The sequence below is a fragment of the Anopheles stephensi genome, chromosome 2, assembly GCF_013141755.1.
Source record: "Anopheles stephensi strain Indian chromosome 2, UCI_ANSTEP_V1.0, whole genome shotgun sequence".
Taxonomy (NCBI): domain Eukaryota; kingdom Metazoa; phylum Arthropoda; class Insecta; order Diptera; family Culicidae; genus Anopheles; species Anopheles stephensi.
Window position 1 is genome coordinate 15,426,258 of NC_050202.1, and position 21,334 is coordinate 15,447,591.

General features: G+C 42.8%; 1 protein-coding gene across 9 annotated transcripts in view; it reads right to left on the reverse strand.

The window, feature by feature from the left end:
• LOC118506209 (nephrin-like) overlaps nt 1–21,334 on the reverse strand; it is a 238,616-nt gene that overhangs the window by 28,612 nt on the left and 188,670 nt on the right. For all 9 annotated transcript variants that reach the window (XM_036043025.1, XM_036043021.1, XM_036043020.1 and 6 more), the window contains exons 7-10: nt 14,284–14,457; nt 7,553–7,843; nt 7,313–7,480; nt 7,110–7,241 (exon numbers count right to left, since the gene is read on the reverse strand). In XM_036043025.1, coding sequence (XP_035898918.1) covers nt 7,110–7,241; nt 7,313–7,480; nt 7,553–7,843; nt 14,284–14,457 — 765 coding nt within the window. The remainder of the gene's footprint in view (nt 1–7,109; nt 7,242–7,312; nt 7,481–7,552; nt 7,844–14,283; nt 14,458–21,334) is intronic.

Consider the following 21,334-nt stretch of genomic DNA (forward strand, 5'->3'; position numbering starts at 1 on the left):
TAACGTCGCTGTCACTTTTAGCTTCGGGCCCTTATGTCCTTATGCATCAAGGAATCGTTAAACCCAATAAGTTAGCTCCAAGTTCTATGCTTTTTCCCATGCTAGGAAAAATAATTACAAAGTTTATTAAATACATAGTTTCCCATGTGTTTTTCGCTCAATAAAATTGAAAACTGTTACAAAAATCGAACAAAACTGTAGCAGATGAATAATCAATATCGTTTCGCGAAAGAAACAAGGCTCTTTTCTTCATGTTCATTTCGTCAGCGTAAAAGGGAGTTTATAAGGGTATCATTCAATCTCCATCGACAACATGACGACCATCTGTGACATGGATTGTAGAGTTATTTATGATGACGTCACTATAAAAGAGAAAAGATCTCGTTTCGTTGAAATAGGGTTATTTCTCATGGTTAAGGATTAAGGGCAACTTCAAAACGAAACCCCTACTTTAAAGCGAACTAATTGCGTTTCACAGAAGCATTTTTTTGCTGTTGCAGAACAATCAATTTTGTTGGAACTATTGTTCTGTTTACACGCACAACCGTCTCGAGCTGGAAGACCCCCTACTACCCCTTTTTTGCGTTAGGACTATTTTTACTTGGCTCATTGCCGCCAGCATTATGCAAGCAAAGATCCGGTGAGTACTGAAAAGAATATTCTTAATTTCCGCTGACAGCTTTTATACTTTATTCTTCGTCTAAGAGAGCGTACGATGGTTGTTTTTTTCCTTCCCATTCATTTCTTTTCCACAGTACGGGATTAAATTTACTCATCGTTAGCCCGTTGAAAGCGAAGAAGAAAAGAGACTTTTACTAGGGGGAAAAAAAGAGCAGGGCACCAGTTTGGGTTCGTTGTTTGCAAGCTTTGTTGGATTAATTATTGCAATTCTACGCCGGTTTGGTGCGCACTCCTTTTCCCTGTGCCCTGTGTGTGCGTGTTCGCTTTTGTACTGGTTGGCGGTTTTAATGGCGGTACGATTAAATGATAACTAAAATTTTAATCAGCTTATCCTGCTCGGATGCGAAACTCTTTCCACTATCATCGGGAGGCGAACAAAGAGGCCAGCGGGAGGGGGGAGTTTTTTCCCGGGAACGGAAGAGAAACGCTGCTGACACTGACAACTTAACGTGCTTATGCCAGCTGATCGCTGCCTGCTTGCCACGCTCGGGTTTGGAATGGTTGGATTTGTGCAAATTGAAACCGAACTTTGGGCACAACTATTTTAATTAAACGAGGCAACTGTTTGGCAGTAAAGTTTTCCGAATTGAATTCCGCACCCAAAATGGGTTCGAAAACCGAACCAGAGCCATTCGAGTGAGGCGATATCGTGTATATATATGTACATATAGACGCTCATATTTAACCGAATAGCGAGTAGGCTCACTGTAAATGAGTAGAAAAGTGTGTACGCCCAAGTGTGTGTGTGTATGTGGTGGTTGGAAGCGTGAAAGACTGGGCGCCTCCATCGTACAGCACGACAGCGATGGTTCACTGTGTATGTTTCGTTTACTTTGCTAGATTGGGTTAGTTTACAGGCAAACATTCATCTATCTTCATCTCAGTATCAAGTTGTGTATGGTTTTTTTTTCACTGTTGTTATTTTTCCTATCAACTATCCAAACATTTGCGATCAATTCAAATTGCTACGAACATTTTTGGCTACAAATGCTTTACTTTATTTTTTTGTGAGTTTTATTGAATAAAAATATTTTTTTTAGATAGTTTGCTTTTGAATCTTTGAGTATTAATAATATTTAACATTTTTAAATCTCTTTTTAGTAGAAAAATGCTGGAATTTTTTTATTTTTTATTTATTTATTTTTAGGATTACGGCTTGACGCCGTATTGTCAACACCGCATGTGTTGACTTTTACAAATTCACAAAAATTAACAAAAATTAACAAGGCATTTCCTCCCTGTTATTTGCCTTATCCCGGGCATGCTCGGTTGTGAGTGTGAGGTGGTTGCGGGGTATGTATCCAGGTTGTTGGTGTAGATGATAGGGATGTTTGTTATCGGGATCCGGTTCTATTGCTTTTCCTATGGATGTGATGGCTGGATTTGGGGTTCTGGTGTCGGAGGATCGGAATTTGGACATCGTCCTTCCGTCTATCGGGTCTCGGCTGTAAGGAAGACAAAAAAAAAAAAAACAAACAAGACAGCACACACAATTGCCTGTGAACAGTGTTCCTCAAGCAGCCCAGTGCGCCCAAGCAGTGATAGTCAAAGCTCGACCAGGCCAGCACCGAACTCAAAAGCTATCGGCGAGCTCTATCCCGTAACAGCAGGCTTTCTGCTAATCACGATATCGAACCCGCCGACCACCTCCGAACCCAACGCCAGCAAGGCCGAAACCACTTCACCATGGCTGGACTGGGATGAAGAACACTGTTGCAAAGTCTGCCCCTCTTTTTACGACAACGCAGTCATTGAGCCCGGATGCCATTGTTCCGTCAACGGATCACTCGGGCGTTACCAAAAAACAAAGAAAAAAAACAAAACACTTAAGACCAAGACAACACAACGAATAACAAAAAAGGAATGGCGGATATGGTTGGAAGGATAATGAGGATGTGGAATCAAAGGATAAGACCGTTGTCTTTGGCGAATCGGAAGATGAGCCTCATGTAGGTGAGGTCCCTAGTCGCCAAAATTTCTCTTATTTCTGTACCCGTTCGTCTACCGATGCTCTCGACTGCGCCCAACAAGGAGGGTCTTGCGGTTTCAAACTCCACGCAGGACCACAGAAGGTGATCCACATCGTGAAATCCGTCACCGCAGCCACACACCTTCGTCTGAGCCAGAGTTATACGCTGAAGATGAGCATTCAACGCGAAATGATTCGACATAAGTCGAGACATCATGCGTATGAACGCCCGATCAACAGAGAGCCCACCGAACCAAGGCCGCAGGGACACTTGCGGAGAGATCGAGAAAAGGAATCGCCCGAGATCATCCGCCTCCCACATGCTCTGCCAGCGAGACAGGAAAAGTTGCTGTGGTAGGCGAAGAAACTCTCGGGCCGAGATCGGACGGTCGTAAAATGCGCCTTGTTGGACGCCTGTTTTGGCCAGTGAGTCTGCCTTCTCGTTGCCGGGAATTCCACAATGAGAAGGTACCCAAATTAGCGAAATCCTGAACGCCTTGTCGAACATGGAGCCAAGCAATTCTATGATTTTAATGACCAGGAAATCCTGACTCTTAACAGCCTTCGGGGATCGTAGTGCTTCGATAGCGCTAAGGCTATCTGTGAAGATGAAGTACTGATCCGAAGGTCTCGCTGCTATAATCAATAGTGCGTACAAGATTGCGGCTAGTTCTGCGGTGTAGACACTACACGGCTCCCGCAATTTGAAAAATGCTTCGGCGGACTCACTAAAAACGCCGAAGCCGGTGCCTTCCTTAGAGGATGATCCATCAGTATAATACTGGCTTCTTTGGTCTAAATGACCATACTTATCCCTGAAAATGCCCGGAACTACCATCGGGCGAAGATCATTCGGTATGGTCTTAATTTCTTCGTGCAACGAGGAATCTGTTGTTAAAAGGGAACTGTAGGTCTCAGGAAGGGCAGCACGGTTTAATGCCTGTGGAGCGCTAGGATGCACTTGTAGGGCAACAAAATCTTCATAGATCTTCAAGATTTTGCTCTTAGAACCTGTCTCTAAAAGTGCTTTAAAATTTTCTTCGATCAAGGGATTTGATACTGAAGAACGGACTAGAAGGCGAAGCGACAGCATTTCAAAACGAAGTTTTAGCGGCATCACTCCGGTCATCACTTCTAGGGACATGTTGTGTGTTGATTTCATGCTCCCTAGTGCGAGTCTAAGACAACGATACTGTAGCCTCTCCAGTTTGAGGATATGCGTGTTGGATGCCCAATGGAAGCATATGCTTCCATATTCCAACACGGATAGTACCGTTGTCTTATACAGTCGCAGGACGTCTGATGGATGTGCGCCCCACCAGAATCCTGTGACTGTCCTTAGAAAGTTGATTCTTTTACTGCATTTTTGCACCAGATGGGTGATGTGTGTACTCCAGTTCAGCCTTGAATTGAACCAAACACCAAGGTATCGAAAATTGTCGGTAGTTGATATCTTTTCACCGTACAAAAAGACATCAATTTTCGGGTCAAATAGTCTTTTCTCCCGGTTTTTCGGCGTGTCGCTGAAAGGAGAAAAGACTACCATCTCAGTTTTCTTTGCAGAGAACTTGATACCAAGGTTTTCAGACCACTCGGAAAGGTTGTCCAAAGTGGTTTGTAAAGCCAGTTGTATTTCGGCGGCGTCCCTGCTTGCAAAAGATATGACGCCGTCATCAGCCAATTGTCTAATGCTGCAGTTTGGTGCTAGACAAGAATCTATTTCGCTAACATAAAAGTTGTATAACAGGGGGCTCAAGCAGGACCCTTGGGCTAGTCCATGGAAGCTGGTCCGCTTTAGTTGCACATGACCATTGTTGAAATACATAGCTTTTTCCGACAAAAGGTTGAACAGCAAGTTGTTCAACTTTGGACCCAGCCCCACATTTTCTAGTTTTTGACTCAGCTTGTATGGTGATACTGAGTCAAATGCCCCCTGTATATCTAGGAAAATAGACCCCATGTTCTGCTTGCGTGCACGAGCAAGCTCAATTTCTGTAACCAGAAGGGTTAAGCAGTCATTAGTACCCCTGGCTTTACGAAAACCAAACTGGGTATTCGAGAGAAGGTTGTTCGATTCCAACCATTCTTCTAACCGGAAAAGAATCATCCTTTCAAGGAGTTTCCTCAGACACGACAATAACGATATTGGCCGATACGAATCGTGTCTTGATGGCGGTTTGCCAGGCTTCAAGATAGTGACAACTTTCACTTCTCTCCACTCTTGCGGAACGCTGTTGACCTCCAACATATTGTTGAAGATGCGTAACAGACGTTTCCTCCCTATGTCGGGCAGATTTTGAAGCAATTTGCTACTAATCTGATCCAGACCTGGGGAGGAATTTTTGCTTGATAGGAGAGCAAGTGACAGCTCTACCATTGTGAACGGTGAATCCATCCTAGGGTCACTACCAGGCGCATGTTGTGTAAAGCTTTGCGCAGGAACTGGAATTTTTTTAAATAGAGTAATTTTTTCGATTTCGTTTTACTTTTTATTATTTTTCTCACGTTGTCTATAAATTTCTTCAAATCTCTCCTTTAGCCTGGTTGATTTTTGAATGTATTTAATTAAATGATATTTTTAAATAAAAAATTTCAATTGAAAAAAGCTATTTTCCTGATTAATTTCTTCAAGATACTTAAATTTTATCACTTCAAACCCAACAATATTTCATTATCGATTTGCTTCATTGTAGACGCATATCGCTTGCGAATGGATGGCAGCTTTCAGCAAGAAATAATTAAACCCCAATTTCCCTCGAAATATGGTACTTTCCAATCGAAAATAATAATTTGTGCTGTCGAAATCGAAACCCCTTTTTCCGAAGCGACAATAGCGGCAATAAGTTATCGGGCCGACAGACTGTCTAGGGTTACTCTGGACCGATGGATGATTTAAGTGCTACAATATTTTCCAATTCTTGACACCAAACGAGTTCGTAGGAAAAAGCTCCTTAAAATCTGCTCCCAACATACCAATCCAAAGTGACAGAGAGTGAGAGAGAGCGAGTGTGGTTCGGATCGTAAAACAGAACTCGTTATATCGGTTTTCGATACAAATTTACGGCAGCGGAACAAGGCTCGGGCTCAGACAACGGAGGTATTAATCGGTCACTATGGGCTTTCTTCTTTGGAAAGTTTGAGCTTACTGGCCGGCAAAAGTTGCTTGACCATGACGGTACCGTCTTGAGTTGATAGACATTAATTAGTACAAGTATTGTGCACAGATAATCGCACAGAAAACGGGACAGACTCTACTAACTTGAAGCTGATTAAATTACCTTGGCCGACATTTCGTGGGATAATGAGTAGGAAGGCCCCACAGGAAGGAATGATTTATGATGAGTTTCACTTAAATTTACCAGCGATAAAGTCAGTGAATTTTTGCAGGCAAGTCAATGATTTTTTAAAGAATTCAAATATGAATTACAATTAAAGTAAGTTGTGGTATAGAAATTATTAACTTTAAATTATAAAACCGGCTGCAATAAATACTGTCTGAAAGCTGAAGAAAGCCTTGATTAGTTGTTCTTCTTTCATAATTAGTGCTCTTCCTCGCAGACAGTATTGTGTCAGAAACAGTACGACAAACATCAATCGTGAACTGGTTGCTCTTATTTCTCTGCCTTTTCCCTTTTTGTTCCTTTCTGAAATGTAGTCACTAGCGATCGTATCGAAAGGATGCCTTTTGTCCGAAACTCATCAGAACTGACTGCGACTAATCTTTGGCGCGGATCATTGAGCATAAAATTTCTTCGATAATATCAAGGTTCTTCTGGCATTGGAGTACAGTATATATCAGAAATACTTTGCTAGGAAAGGGGTAACGCTGTCCGGAATTTGCTTATCACCTCAACGGTAAGCGAATATATTTTCTTTGTGTGTTTCTTCAAGCGATGCGACGCGACAACCAGTTGAAAAGGTTAAGTGGCGTCCTGATTCGGTACTCAGGTAACAGGTCCGCCACCGGTTGATTAAAGCCCTATCGGACAATGTAAACGGCGGGAACCACTCCATAATGCTCACCGTTCCGGGATTTTCACTATTGTTCCCGCGGCCATCATCTGTCATTGTGCTGCAGCACGTCAGGTACACAAAGCAAGTTGATTTGCATACTAATTAGAAAGTTCACCGTGCTGGTAGGTTTTACCCTTTTATCAACGAGCGGTCCCTACTATCCCCTAACTGGGGGAAGAGAAAACAGCACAAAGATGAATCTCCCGCGGGATAAGCGGAGGTAAGAATATTTCACGTTCGATCTTGAGCTGGCTACGCTTCTCCAGACGAAACGACGGGATAAGACGCTGCTGTATTTTAGCCGAAAATTCCAACCTTCAAATATGAACTGCTGTACGAAGGTTTATTTACTGAAAAGGAGGAATGATAAATAGTCTACCGCGTGAAATGACCTAGTTTTGTGCATTTTCGTTTCATTTATTTCAAACATGCGAACAATACTTACGGAGCACATTGACGGTGTGTGTGGATTGTACGTTCTCAGGCAGTTGCATGTTAACGCCATGGCAAATGGCAATCAGCGAACGTTTGTTGGCTTCCACCGTCGCTGTTATGTTGGATGTTGTAACCCAACCGCCTGGAAAAGTGGAGAGAGAGAGTAGCTATTCTTTAAGCATGTTGTTGTGGTAATTAGAATTTTGGACGTACCTTCGGGGCTTGCAACTACTTTGGAAGAAGCGTTCACCACCTGCTTTCCATTAACGATCCATTTAATTTCGGCGGCAGGATTTGAGGCCGTTGTCTGACACTGTAGGGGTACATTATCGCCTATGCGTGCTTCCGATGGTCCGGATACTATTACTTGCGTTGGTGCAACTGTATTTAAAAGAGCAGTTCAATAGTGAATATGAGCAACAAATAGAGTGTCTGGCTTTATCAACAACTTACACAACACATTGAGCGTAATTTCAGCTTTTAGAATCTTCGTCGCCATTATGTTGTTGGCTTCACAGCGTAAGCGTGCCTTATTGTCTGTTGCTTCAGCTACGAAGGAGTAGATGTTTTCTGAGAGACGATCAGTCGTCCTGTACGCCATTCGAGCCTGGTTCCCGTTCTTGTACCAGATCAGTTGAGCTGGTGGGTTACCGCCACGGCTGCGACAGGCCAGTTTGACGTGTTGTCCTCTTCGTATCGCTTCGCCAGGGTTGTATCCATCGATGTATGGTACGCCGGGAGGATCTGAGGATTGAAATAAAGGAAAATAAAAGTTATTGAAATGTAGTTGTAAAAAATAAATTTATACAACTTTGAATTTTCGTTCCTCGGCTAAGCTTGCCAGGCTTGTTATAATGTGAAGAATGTTGAGGTACTTTTTCCTACTCGTCCTGAAGACAAAAGTTTGCCTGATGAACGAGGCATTTGAAGGTTGAAGACACCCGGAGGTTTTAAGGGAAGAGAAATCTCACAACACCTTGGTAATACCAAGGTGCCTAAAGAGGACATCTCTCCCTGGAAGAATATGGGTCTGTTATCTCTTCAGCCTGACGCTAGAAAGGACCATAAGAGACTTGGAGGTCCAGACCATGGTATACGCTAGTAACATAAACGTCATTGGTTTGAGGCTCTCCTCATATGGCAAAAGTAACAGGCAGGATCTTCAGTGGATCTTACCAGTAGCTCAAAAATTTCTTCTTCTAGGACATTTATATTTCCAATGCTCGCATGCGCTCCTATAGACACCGTCCAAAACTTCGAAGACAAACTTCGAGAGGAAATTTTTTGAGGAGATTTTTTACCTGGTTGTATGAAAATACAATGCAGAAACAGGTAAAGTGGCAAGCTCTAAGAAATAATCATTGTGTTGAGAATGAGGAATGTCCAGGAGGAATGCCTTGATTGGTTGATCCTGTGCATCAGACAATAAAATCTGCTGAGACTAAGACCTCCAATTAGGCAGAGGAGGTGTGATAACTTAGTTGGTCGGAAGGCTAGGTTGTAAAAGGTGCTTGATCGTAAGCAGTAGCAAGGACTTCTGCAGATTCATGAAGCGGTTTGATATGCACAGTATATTTGCGTCTAAAATTGCCTTTCCTGGAGATAATTTCTGTCTCCTTTGTCATACGGCATCAAATTTATAGTCAATATAACTCTTCTATTGGTTGAATCTAGTGTTATCAATTCGAGTGAGCTGAGTCCTCATTCTCCTTCTTAAGAAATTCTATCCTACGACAACGATTATTCAAGCTACATACCACACCATACGGGCCATACCCACAGCACGCAATTTTTATGCCTCAACCCAACCGAAAGAAATTATCCAAAAATCGTGCCGAAAACACGCGGAAAATTGGTTTCCTCATCATTATTCCTACTTTATCCATAACTTTCCAACCGCTTCGTATGTGTGGCGCAGCAGCATATCGGCCACTAGAAAGCAAGCAAGCACGGGTGAGGGTGGCGATGGTAAAATTAATTTTCTTATCGCTTTGTGTGTGTTAGCTTTTTCCCCAACCTCAATTTACATGCTCCCCGGCTGTCAGCCTAGTATCGCGTGCGTATGTGTGTGTGTGTTGTGTTTTGAGATACGTTTCTTTGCACGTGTATAATGAATCCACTCGTTTCGTTTCGTTATCCCCCGTTTGGTATCGGCGCGGAAAAATTGTGCACAAAATAGTGCTTGCTTTGTTAGGAAAAACAGCAGCAGCAAACCATAAACGTCGCACCGAATACAGCGACACCATTCGTTGGGACAAAACTTCGACAACTTGTCTTTGGTGCGCATAAATAATGCCAGAAATGCTAATTTTCTTAGATAATGTGCGGCACGGCATCCATTATACGGTGTGCAAGAGTGCAGGTGAGGGCAGTGGCGATAAGTAGATTGAATTTTAATGCCAACATTGTCGTCATTTTGCCGAACCACCCCAGCACCGAGCCCGACAGTACGCTATCGCTAATGTGCATTTTTACCAGCGGAGCTTTTTTTTGGGAGGGGGTGGGGGGGGGGGGGCGAAGGTTGGCACGAACCGATGCCCCACGGCACCGACATTCGCTGCGATAAGATGTGGTTTGGCTTTCACCTCTTCCAGCTAGTGGGTTGGGCGTAGCGCAGCGTAAGTACAGGCTGCACGCTAAGAGCCTTTGCCGCGGAGCTGAATGGAGGCACGAACCGTTGTGTAGATCTTGTTTTATGAGCAAACCGGAGCGAATAGAAAACCTGGAAGGAAAAGCCCAAAATGTGTTTTAAAATTGTGTGCCATAGCGGTACACCCTGTTACCCGCTGGGGGAATATGATGGAAAATCGAAATGGATGTATATTGGATATTTTCTTTTCTTCTTTGGTCGGTGGCCTTCAGCACCGAAACAACCTTCTTCCCGGCTGCCACGGTCTAATCCGTTAAATGTGATGTCATTTCCTGGCTGTCATATGCAGAGCCGGGCTGCATCCCGAATGCTAATCCTTTGAGTGCATCTTGGAAAATGCATCTGCATCATCGTGCTATGTGTGGCAGCGTGTGTGAGCATGTGGCTGAGTGTGTACAGCGCTGGCTGTTAATGCAAACAGAATAAATATTCACCGCGTTTGCTTGGGTGGTGCGCACACATGTTGGCACGGGGTAGGAACGTGTGTTTGACACGGGATTTTGCAGTTGTCGCTGCGCACGATAAGGCGAAACTAACGATGTAAAAATAAATTAATGCTTCAAGAAAAGAAGGTAGAGAATGGTGTGCTAGAATAATGTGAGCGTTTGCATCCGACATTATTCGTGGAGCTTTGCTGAAGAGTAAGAAGTAAAGGTGGAGATGGCTTTAGACTGGTACCAACTTTGGTGTGGTTAAAAAAGGTTCTTGTACACATGGACATGTTGTTCTTTTGTATAATGTCAAATTATTATAGTAATCAATATAATTTTACGGATTGTTCACATCAAGATGATCTTGCCACTTGATGGATCTCCAACTACCAACTTCAAGAGATGATTGGGAGATTCCATGAGTCAAGTCATTGAAGCAATTCCCATCAAGGATTTGTGTACATCTTAAGCTCCAAGAAATAGCATAGAAGATGTACTTTGACGGTCATTGCTTTCCGCTTTTTATTGACGAAGCACGAAAATGTCTAATGGAGACCATATTGTGGACCTCAGATATTGTTATTGTTTTAGCTGTTATTCTTTAAGCGATAAGCAGCTTATCTTAAAAATATTTAAAATCTTGCACTTATCTGTCTAAAAAATTCGTTCAAGAGTATCCGTACCAATATCAACAAGCTTCTGGTATCTACCAAGTCTACTGAGCCAGAGACGGCAGGAACGACCTAAGGGATTGCTAAGCCATGAAGAAGATATAAGGATCCATATGATCCTTGATGCTATGCACATTTTGACGAGGTTTTCAGTTCAGTTTCATCCGTATTTTGGCACAAATAATTTCAAGAGAGGTCAATCAAGCTTTACAGTTTCACCCAGAGGTGTAGTAAAGATAATAATGTACGATTTAGAATCACCGCAGTTCCTCAGGACCGACTCAGCACTGAATATCCTGTTACGGGTTAATAATCAAGGAAGGCCTGAAATGGCCGAGACCTTTCGAGGTTGCAGTGCCAAAGAAGAAGACGAAGAAGGTTCTGTTCGTTTCAGGTGATCGAAATTACCCGTCCGAGCCGTTGGTCGTGGCAATAACGGCGCCGAGAATCCCAATCCGAGAATCAAATCCCATCCAGACCGCCTCCCCCCGTACGTAAGGCTGACTACCTTTCTACAGGTAAAATTAAGTCACAGAAAGCCAGAAATGGCAGGCCGAGATTTCACGATGTTGTAGTGCCAAGGAGGAGGAAGAAGATCAAAATTACCGATAGCTGGGGGCCTTTTTTGGCAGATCAAGGACGAAAAAAAAGGCTTTAAATCAGATTGGAGCGGTCCAGCGATTGACGAGATAACGGAACCTGTCTATCACACGGTTCAACCGGGTATCAAATTCCAACAGGAAGCTATAAACTGTAGGGCTGGACATCCCGAGGTTGTCAAAGCCTAATAAGAAGAAGTAGAGTTAGTCAAGAGTTGTCTCCTACTGAAAAGGAGAGTAAGAGTTGAGTGTTAGATTTAAACATCGTCAAAAGAATGCTTAACTTCACCAGAGTCATTTTAGACAATGAAACTGCTTCTGGTAACCTGATAGAAGAAAATGCGGTTAAAAAGCTCACCCAAATGATTTCACTGCAACACAGAAACAGTTTGTAAAGAGCCTGTATCCAAGCAAAATGAACTTCATTAACACACTGACTCATTTTCATAAATTTTCCTTCACTTCAAACAGTCGAAAATATTGCCCCACTATTATCCACCTACCCCACGCCCTCCCTTCGACCGCCTCCCTGACCCGTAAGGTTGACGGACGAGCTTAAAACTGTGCGAGCTGCATAAATGAATAATAAATGGACGCGTTCGCCCGAGCTCGCTTTTGCATCTTGTCGAAAAGCGAACTTCAAATCAAGCGGTGGAAGTTAAATCAAAAGACTCGACAAAACTTATCGCCGGCGGAATGATTCGTCATGCAACCGGAGTGCGATGCTCCCGGTGCTTCGTTGCCGTTGCTCTAATTATATTAGCTCATTTGCATAGCAATCCATCCACAGAGACACACAGAGGGAGAGAGAGAGAGTGAGAGAGAGCGAGTGACAAAGTGATCTTTTTTCCCCCCCGGTTCCCTAGTGCGTGTGGTGGCGCTTGACTAATTATTTGTCTATAATTTTTCTACTCACAAGAGTTGGTTCGTTTTTTTTTGGTTGCTTGCCTTACCAAAAGTCCCCGAATCAAGTGCCAAAAAGCGTCAGCTCGCGGTGTACTAGCGTACCGGCGTTATATGCAGATTATGGAAATTGCATTACTTTTATGAACTTTTAACCTACTTTGCGTGCAGGGCAAGAGTGTATGGTCTGTGTTGTGTGTTTGAGTTTTCCTGCGCTCCTTGTTCTCCATGCCATTGTCTTATCCAATGGTTGGATTTCGTTGATCTTGAATGATTGTTATTCTCGGTAGAGAATTAAATTTATGGTTGGCAGAGAAGAGGATCGCTTTACTTTCGCACGAACAATGTGAACTTATATTTTCTCGAAACACTTTTCCCTCCCGACCATCCAACCAACTCACTTTCCAAGCTTCCACTTGGGGAAAAAAAGCTCACTTCTGTCTTATTTGTAAAATGTCTGAAATGTCGGAAAGAGGGAGCGAGAAAGGATTGCGCCCCGGCCAAAGCGAGTGCCCAAAGCGAGTGCTTTCGCACCCGAGGCAGCTGCGTGGCGGTTGTTTATTTTTATTTAATATTTACTTATTACATTCTCCACCATCATTTTAACTGCTTTTCCACCCCGTGAGTTCTTCGTTACTTTCATCAGCCGCGCTGGATCCTGGTTGGTTTTTTGTTGGTGCTTTTGCTGATTCTTGAAATCATATCCTTCGCACCCGTATCCGCACGGGGCCGTGGACTGCAACGCCACACAGTCGTTGGTGCTATGCCGCACTGCAAACCCGGCAGCGCACTGTTTTGGCGTTATTGCTTACAGTTGGCATTTCTCGGTAGAAGTTGCTGCCGTTTGATGCAGCATTTCCCACAGACACTCACTTACAACCCTTCGTGATGCCATGTCATACCGTCCTTTACCATGTGCCCTGTGTGTGTGTTAATGTGTCGTTGAGAGTGAGAGAAGAAGCAAAAGGAAAAAAAAGAACGGGCAACCGATGAACGAAGAAACAACGACACACAACCCTTCGCTGGTGGCTTTGTTCCGGACGTCCTGGCGACGTTGGGTGGGTTTTTTTTCCCTCCAAGCCGCGCTTCGTTGAAATGTGCTCCGGGTGCTTCGAAATGAAAAGTTATTTTCCTGCTTTCGTAATGGAAGGTGGGGGCGCATTTTCTTCACGATTCTTAACTTGCTGTTTTTGAACTCCGCCACTGCTCCATAGTGTGACTCGCTGACGACGACGACGACGACAGGCGTGTTAGAATTCTTTCGCCGAGTAAACAGAACGCTGACAGCAGGCACGCACCGAGAAGGCAGCTGCCGGAAGGTGGAAAGTTTTCGGTGGCAGGTCCTTCCTGGGGGGTTTCGTCGTCGTTGACGAACCGTTGGACGTGTGCTGGTTTGCTTTGCTGTGTGTATGTATTATTGCTGAGCGGTGCAATTTTAAAATCATCGCACCACGCGCAAAGACTGCGAAACACGGTGCACAAAAGGAAAAGGGGTCGTTTCGAATGGCCACGGTTCCACGGAGGCAACCTTCAATTGATTGAGAAATCATAGACTGCTGCCGCGTGCTGGACCACGCCAGTTTCAATTGGCCCACGGGCAGGGTGGCATCTACGGACGGGGGGGCACCGGGCTGGAAACATTACCAAGAACTTCGGGTCTTACCGTCTTACGGCCTCTCTCTCTTCAACCCTCCTTTAACGACGCCCACCGTGAGCTACATGCTCTATTGGCTGTAAAGGTACGTGACTAGAAGCTCATTCCCGGGCGCCAATCAGCGAAACACTTTGCCCGCCGGGGAATCGGATGGCCAACCCAGTAAGTAGCCATTAGCGTTGCTTGGTGAGAGAGTGTTGGCTGGGAGGTGTGTGTGTGTGTGTATACGAGAAGCTTCGATTGAAGCTGAAGTGGCGGACAGGCGTTTGTACTTACAGAGCACTGACAGCTGCACGGTGGCCTGCATTGGACGGTCTTCCGGGATTGCCTGGTGTCGGGCTTGGCACGTGTAGTCGATGTAGTCATCTTCCGCGGTCGGTCGAAGGTGCAGCTTGGACGTTACGGTGTATCGGCGATCTTCCGTTTCTGCGGTCTTTGTGTCGATTGTGTCTGGATGGGGTTAGAAGAAGAAGAAAACTTATACCATGAGTTTGGTGTTGGTGGCTATCGATGGTGTAAAGTTTGTTTTTTTTTTCCCGATGAACGTTGTAATTACGATTGCTTCCCGAGCAATTAATCAAACCAATAGTTCGATTTTCAGTTTCAGGGTTGTCATGGTTCACCACCGCAATAACATGGTCAATCGCAATACAAAGCGCCTTGGGGGGGAAGGCGGTGTCGGGAGTACTGTTTGGAATTTTTGTTTTGCAATGCTGTACAAAAGATCGTTTTAAAATTCTTTAATTTGCGTCGGAACTCTTCTCAGATGTTATTTTTACTTCAATGTGTATGTTACAACATCTTTAATGGACTGTAATTGTGGAGGCAAAAGAGTCACCTATCTTCATTTGAGGTTGTCCTAATAATATTTCGAGAAAGGTGAAATTTATCAATGGTTAATGATTGTTGAGGCCTTTATAAACGGCCAGTTCTGATTGGATAAAAAAATACTCATAGTAACTCACAGCAGCCGTACGGGCATCAGAAAGAACCCCTGCTCTACCGATGCACAACATCCTAAGTAAAAAAGTCTATTAGAGCTCGTGAATCAACAACAGAGCGATCAACATCATCGGAGCACGCCTGGCGCTTCTTAGCAATAATGATTGACACAAAAACGAGGTAGTAATGTTGTTTTCTGGATTGATGGAGCTGCTTATTTGAATTTTTCATTCTTCAAAGCATCGGTGCCTCTAGGATCTATGCAGTTTACCAACGTTGAGGTTGCTGATGACATCTTCAGCCAACTGACTACGCTAGGTATGAAGATTAAAAGCTCTCATACAAAAATGCATTGAAATAGTGAGAGAAAAAATACCTCTTCTTAATTTGACTGTAATGAACTTTAAATTTGAGATGTAAGAAGGGTGGTTGATTAATAAAGCCTATTACTAATACCAATACCCATTTTAATCTGATCTTAACGGACATGATCAAAATATTGCCTACCTGCAGGCGTAAATGCGGTTGTCCGGTAGCCTAGGCGATAACGGCGCTGGTCTTAACACGACTGGGGTTCAAATCCCATCAAGACCGGGGACTACTACTTTCTTTTAACATCATTATCATCATCATTATACATCATCTTAAGGCTCTGATAAATATGCTAATGATGTGACAAGTGCAACGAAAAGAAGCATACTATTCTGCAAAAATGTGGACCGTTTTAGAATCAAAATATTTCGGTACTTTCGAAAAACCAACTGCCTCAACAGTCCAATATTTGCTAGCTTCTCCCAATGAGTACAAGCATTCCCGGTTTAAAAGAAACCATTTTGACCCTTGTCGTACGATAACGCTCCGTTCCGGATACCGGCGGCCGGGCAATGGTTGAACGATGTTTAAGGCATAATATTTGGATAAGAAATTGAGCAAAGCTAAACTAAACGGTTCGAACGATATAGGACACACAAACACATCGACTGGTCGTTGTGCACCAGGCTGCCAAACCTTCGACCGGACTGGCTCTTTTAAAAGTCTGGCTTTCAATTACTGTCTACTGTCTCCAGTGGGCACAGATCAGAATCATCGAATTATCCAACAGATCGTGATTGTTCCAAAATTGAACCAGAATGCCCCTTATAAGATACCGATTTCGGGTGGACGTGTCTTTGTGCCAGACACACATGCTGCTTGCTGTCTGGAACAATTGCATCGTTTATTCCTTGAGCACAGGCTGGTGTTGATTCTGGATCTTCTTCACCGCGTGTACTCTTGGCCGGCTAGCAGCTCATTGGTCGACCGTAGACTGCTGGGAACAATGTTGCTGAACCACGGTGGAAAAAGCTTCGTAAGCCGAACGAAGGCGAGTATGGTTAGGTTAGGAAAAAGAAAACTTACTCTCCTTGTTACAGTTATTGATTTTTATTGTCCGCTAGGCGGCTGCAACATTGTCGCCGTGAAGTACAGCCCGTCCGCACTACAGTGCGATCGAGATCGAGCACCCGGCAGTACGGTGGGTCTTGTGTGGTTTTCCCTCATCATTCTCCGTTACTGTATTATCATTGTTTAACGAACGTTACTGTCAACCGGAGACCTTTTGCCGAGAACGCTCTCAAGATGGTGAACCGGTCCGGTGGCATACGCAGGCTGCAACCGGGCAGAATCACTGATAAAAAGCTCATTTTCCTTATCCCCAATCTCGGGACGATGCAGTTCGAGAATGAACAGGATCGGTTCGGTACCCTACCATGCTGGTGAGCTTCCGAGCCGTTGAACGGTGAAGCCCTCATGCGTCACGGGGTGTGTGAGTGTGTGCTTGGTAGTAGCATCATCATCAAATGTTGCTTCACTCGCCCCTTGTTGCAGATGGTGATAATTTTAAGTGCTGTTTATTTTAGAAACCTCCTCCCAGGCGCCGGGTTGGATGTGTCTCCCGAGGGACACGTAATAGTGTGCTTGTACTACCAGCATAATATTGCTACAGCTGGACCCCGGCAGCTCCGTGCGCCCATCATCGACACAAAATCCTCGTTTTTCAATCGAGAACGGTTTGCTCCCGTCCGGGAAGCTTGTCGGAGAGCTGGCGGCATTGGTGGCGGGTTAGTGGCGTAGGGTGTACCCATACATGTGGAAAAGAGGATAATAGAACGATGATACATGTCGATCACGTTTCCGAGTTTTATGTTTACCTATGTAACAAATGCTCCATTCCGTGCCGTATCGGCCAGTAACGGTTTGGCTTTCGGTTCAACAAACACTGCACCGCACGGCAGGGTGGACCGGCGAGCTGGGAAGAAAAATCATGCCACAGAATATATACATTCGGAATCGGTTCGGAGGGCGAGATTCATGCCGAAAAGGTATGAATGATGCATATTTTATGCTTTTAAAAAGTTTCCTATTCTTCTTCCCGGTTGAGGTTCATCCGTGGAGAATAGAAACGAGATTTTGGAGGAGGGGTATATAGACAATAATCCCGATAAAGTTGGGTGGATGTAGCTGTTGAAATAATTCCCTAATGGATCGAAATTAAGTAATGTATCTTTAAATGGGGAGTAGAGTTATTATGGAGATAGCGTGTGAAAGAGGGACAGAGAAAGGGAGAGAGAGAGAGAGGGAGGTGTGGTTAATAGACAAGGAGAAAAGGAGAGATATCTTATATGTTTCAAATGCTTGCTACACACATTCAATCCTTTAAAGCTGGCAGGTTTCAGAAATGAACTAATAATACTCGTGTCAGTTCTGAACTCTGTTCAAGTAAGAGTTTAATTCTTTCAAGTAGAAATCCCATCGATGAAGTCGGTGTTTGATGAAGTCGCTCGATATTGCTTAAGATGAAGAGGACTACTATTCATACGTGGAACTGGACAGAGACAATTAAAGCAATGGAGTTTCAGTAATAATACGACGCTATCTGCCATTTTCAACGTTGTATTTCCTTTTTTGTAACTTATTTATTCCCTTAAAATTGTCTTATATCCAATATGAGCTTCCACGACCAGTTGGAGAAAATTGCTGATAAGGATAGTCATTTAATTAGTTTGCTTAGCTTCATAAAGATGCTGTACTGTTCGCTAGGGCGTACTGACGAGTCTCGAATCCATCCAGCGTTAGCTCACCAGTTAATTCGCAGAAGAACGTCGTATACAATGGAGCAATTCTGGTCCGTTTTTTTCACAATATTTTGTGAGAATAATTCACTTTAAACGCTTAAAATATTTTTATGAGTGCCTTCTGTGCGGTCCACCTATATGTTTATTATATGATTTTAATAAACAGAATAATAATTTTTCTTTCTTCAAATAGGTAATCCACGGCCAATTAAATTTAAAAATATAAACTATTGCATACGAATTTGGTACTAATCCAAGTTACTACAATACAATATAAGATAAGTGTGGATAAAGCAATTGATACGTGGAAATTGAAAACAGCTAAGGTAGATAACTAATTTGAAGAAGTAATGTAGATTTTTATATAATAAATAGCTTAAAGCCACAAATGCCCTTACTTTGAGTGAATTGAAAAACAAGCTGTGCTTTAAGAGAAACATAGGCTTTTCAAGCATCTACAAAAAACATGGGCATTGGCAGCGTTCAAGGAAAACTGCAGAGAATGATTTCCAAGAAAATTGTAGTTGAGAACTCTGGTCCAAGGCTTCAAGAGTTCAAGCTATCAAGGCTGAATAGACGAAAGCAGGACAAAAAACAAGAATTTTCAAACATGACAAAATTACTGAGAAGTGAAAGCATAAAATAAACAACCTTTACTCATGGAAAATAAAAAGTCAATACATGCAATCGGTCTCGTTTCAAGGAATGTAGAAAGGTAGTTTGATGTTCATTTTGAAAGATGACATAAAAAAGCTATTTATTTCTATTTAAAATTAACTTTTTTCAAAAGAAAACTTGCCTCGTCTAAAGGTTCTTCTTTATTGTAGCCTTGAAGATTATAGTAAATATTTAAAACACTCTTACCAAACTTCCTTTTCATATTGCATCGAAGGAGGACTTTTCATACTTTTGACTGAATATGGACTATCAATTTTAACTCTCTAATATTCTTTAATCTACTTATCACACTAAGTAAAGCACCACTGTTCTGTGTCTAAGAAATGTATTCCTGCGAAAAACAGGCGTTAAACCTTTGTCTGCTATTTTTTGCAGCAGAACCATCCGCTCGGTTCGGTCGGTACGTTCGTTCGGTCGGTTGGTCGATAAATCAACGTGCCCCGAACCGTACTCACCGAGGTCTTGATCGTGAACGTGGTAAGACTTTCGATAAATCTTTTGTAGAGTATCAACTTTTCAAATTGACCATAAAAACCTCAAAACCTTCCACCATCGAATGAGATGGATGAAGGAGGTAGGCCGGGGCAAGACACGATGCCAGGCACTCAAACGTGACTCTCATCAATGAGCAATTAAACCGAAAATGCCTTTCTGTGCGTTGTTTCGCTTTGAAATGCGTACAAAAAGGCAGACGGTATCCGGGGTGGCAAGGATGCTGTGTGTGTGAGTGAGAGGGGGAGGGAAAGGAACCAGGATGCTGCTGCTGCTGTAGCTGAAGCATACCGGAAGGAGAAGAAAGGTCATCAAAATTACCTACCGGCACTGTCAACGGGTACGAACCAACCGACCGACCAGCCCGGACTATTATCATAATTGCCTAAGCATTAAACATTTAGTACAAGAATGTAAATTAGATAGCCAGGAGGGGAGATGGAGGAAGTGGAGCATAGGGTTGAGGGAAAGTTTGACGGATGGGGAAAGGTTGTAAAATAAAAATCTTTATCATGATGACAAACTGATGAGCACCGTCCCGGGCCGCCGGGCGATGTACCAAATTGTGTACATTTTATTGATTTTCGGCACTAGAATTTAATTAAGTTTCATAAAGATGGAGCGTTAAAAGTGCCATTAGAGGGGAAATGGTTGCTTTATATTGCACAAGAGCATCATAGTTAAAGAGGAGGTTTTAGACATTGTTTATGAAAATATCGATTATCAAAAATTGTTGTTGGAGATTTTGTTAACAGAATAGGTTTATTTAATTGGCTTAAGTGTAATTTGTTCTTTAATTTACGTAAGAAATGTAGAAACATTTTCTGTCATATTTGCGCACATATCACATTAACCTTATACTATGGAGCGTTCACTATGGAAGGTTGTCAATAATTCTGAGGTCAAAACTTCAAATTTCAAGTGCATTCACTTTTTTCAAATATTTGAAAAATTTATTTAGGAAAAATATAATTTGATGTGAATGACATTTTTTGTTATTCAACAAGATCTGCGTAGCCGCATTTCTAAATGAGAAGTTTTTAAATGATGTAATTTTGGTTTTTATTTGTTAGCTTTCTTATTATTTTTTTTATTTTTTCTGCTTTTGTCACTTTAATATATTCTTTTTGGTAGTTGGTGTAGGGAATATTTTATGTATCATACGTTATATTAAACTGATAATAATATCAAGATTGACATAAATATTTTCGGTAAGAATGAAGCAGTCGAGACATAAAAAGCTTCATATGTCTACACTCAGGATTTGGATCACGGTTAGACAATCGTTAGGAACGAGGCTTAAGACATGAGTAAATTAGGGACCAATGCGTTAATAGATCCTGGATTCAATGCGTTACTATGCATCAGGATCTACCATTTGGACGACTCAGCAATACGTAATGAAGCTACCAATCAGACCTGGAATAAAGGGGCCTCTTACAAAAAAGGGAAAATGGTCTCTCAACTTATGTGATGTCACGTTGATTTATCTATTGTAGAAATAATAAGTCATGTTTTAAATGCAATAATAAAAATACAAGTCATAGAAAGACGAACAAACCAAATTTAAAACATCCCACAATTATTTGATTTTCCAATTTCATTGTTCAAACCAATTTTCATAGTATTTCTCCCATAGTGCCTTACCAGGGTTCGCTGCGGCTGTCTTCCACATTGTCAATCGCACTAGCTACGACCCAAACCATTTACAGTTTTATTATACATTCCAGTGGGACTGTTCTTAATTTGTATACGCTGTAGACTGTAGCATGTACGTACACGCCGAAACAGACTGACTATTCTGGTCATCTTTCGACGGAACAGTAACATAAAAACCTCGCCCCAAAGGAACCATCATGGGAAGGGAAGGCGCACACTGGCGCACTGGAAGCTGTAGCATATTTATGACATAATTACTGTTCATTTTTATACCTACCACCAGCTTTTGTCCGTCCGCGCGCGACGCTTTACTACAACGGGCGCGCTGGAAGGGCACGCTCCAAAAAGTGGAGACATCGAGGAGAAATTAATTGAGCCGGGGGATTTTTCCCGTTTCCGAACGAACGGTTTTGGGTGCGTCAGAAGTTTTTCGCAGAGAACGT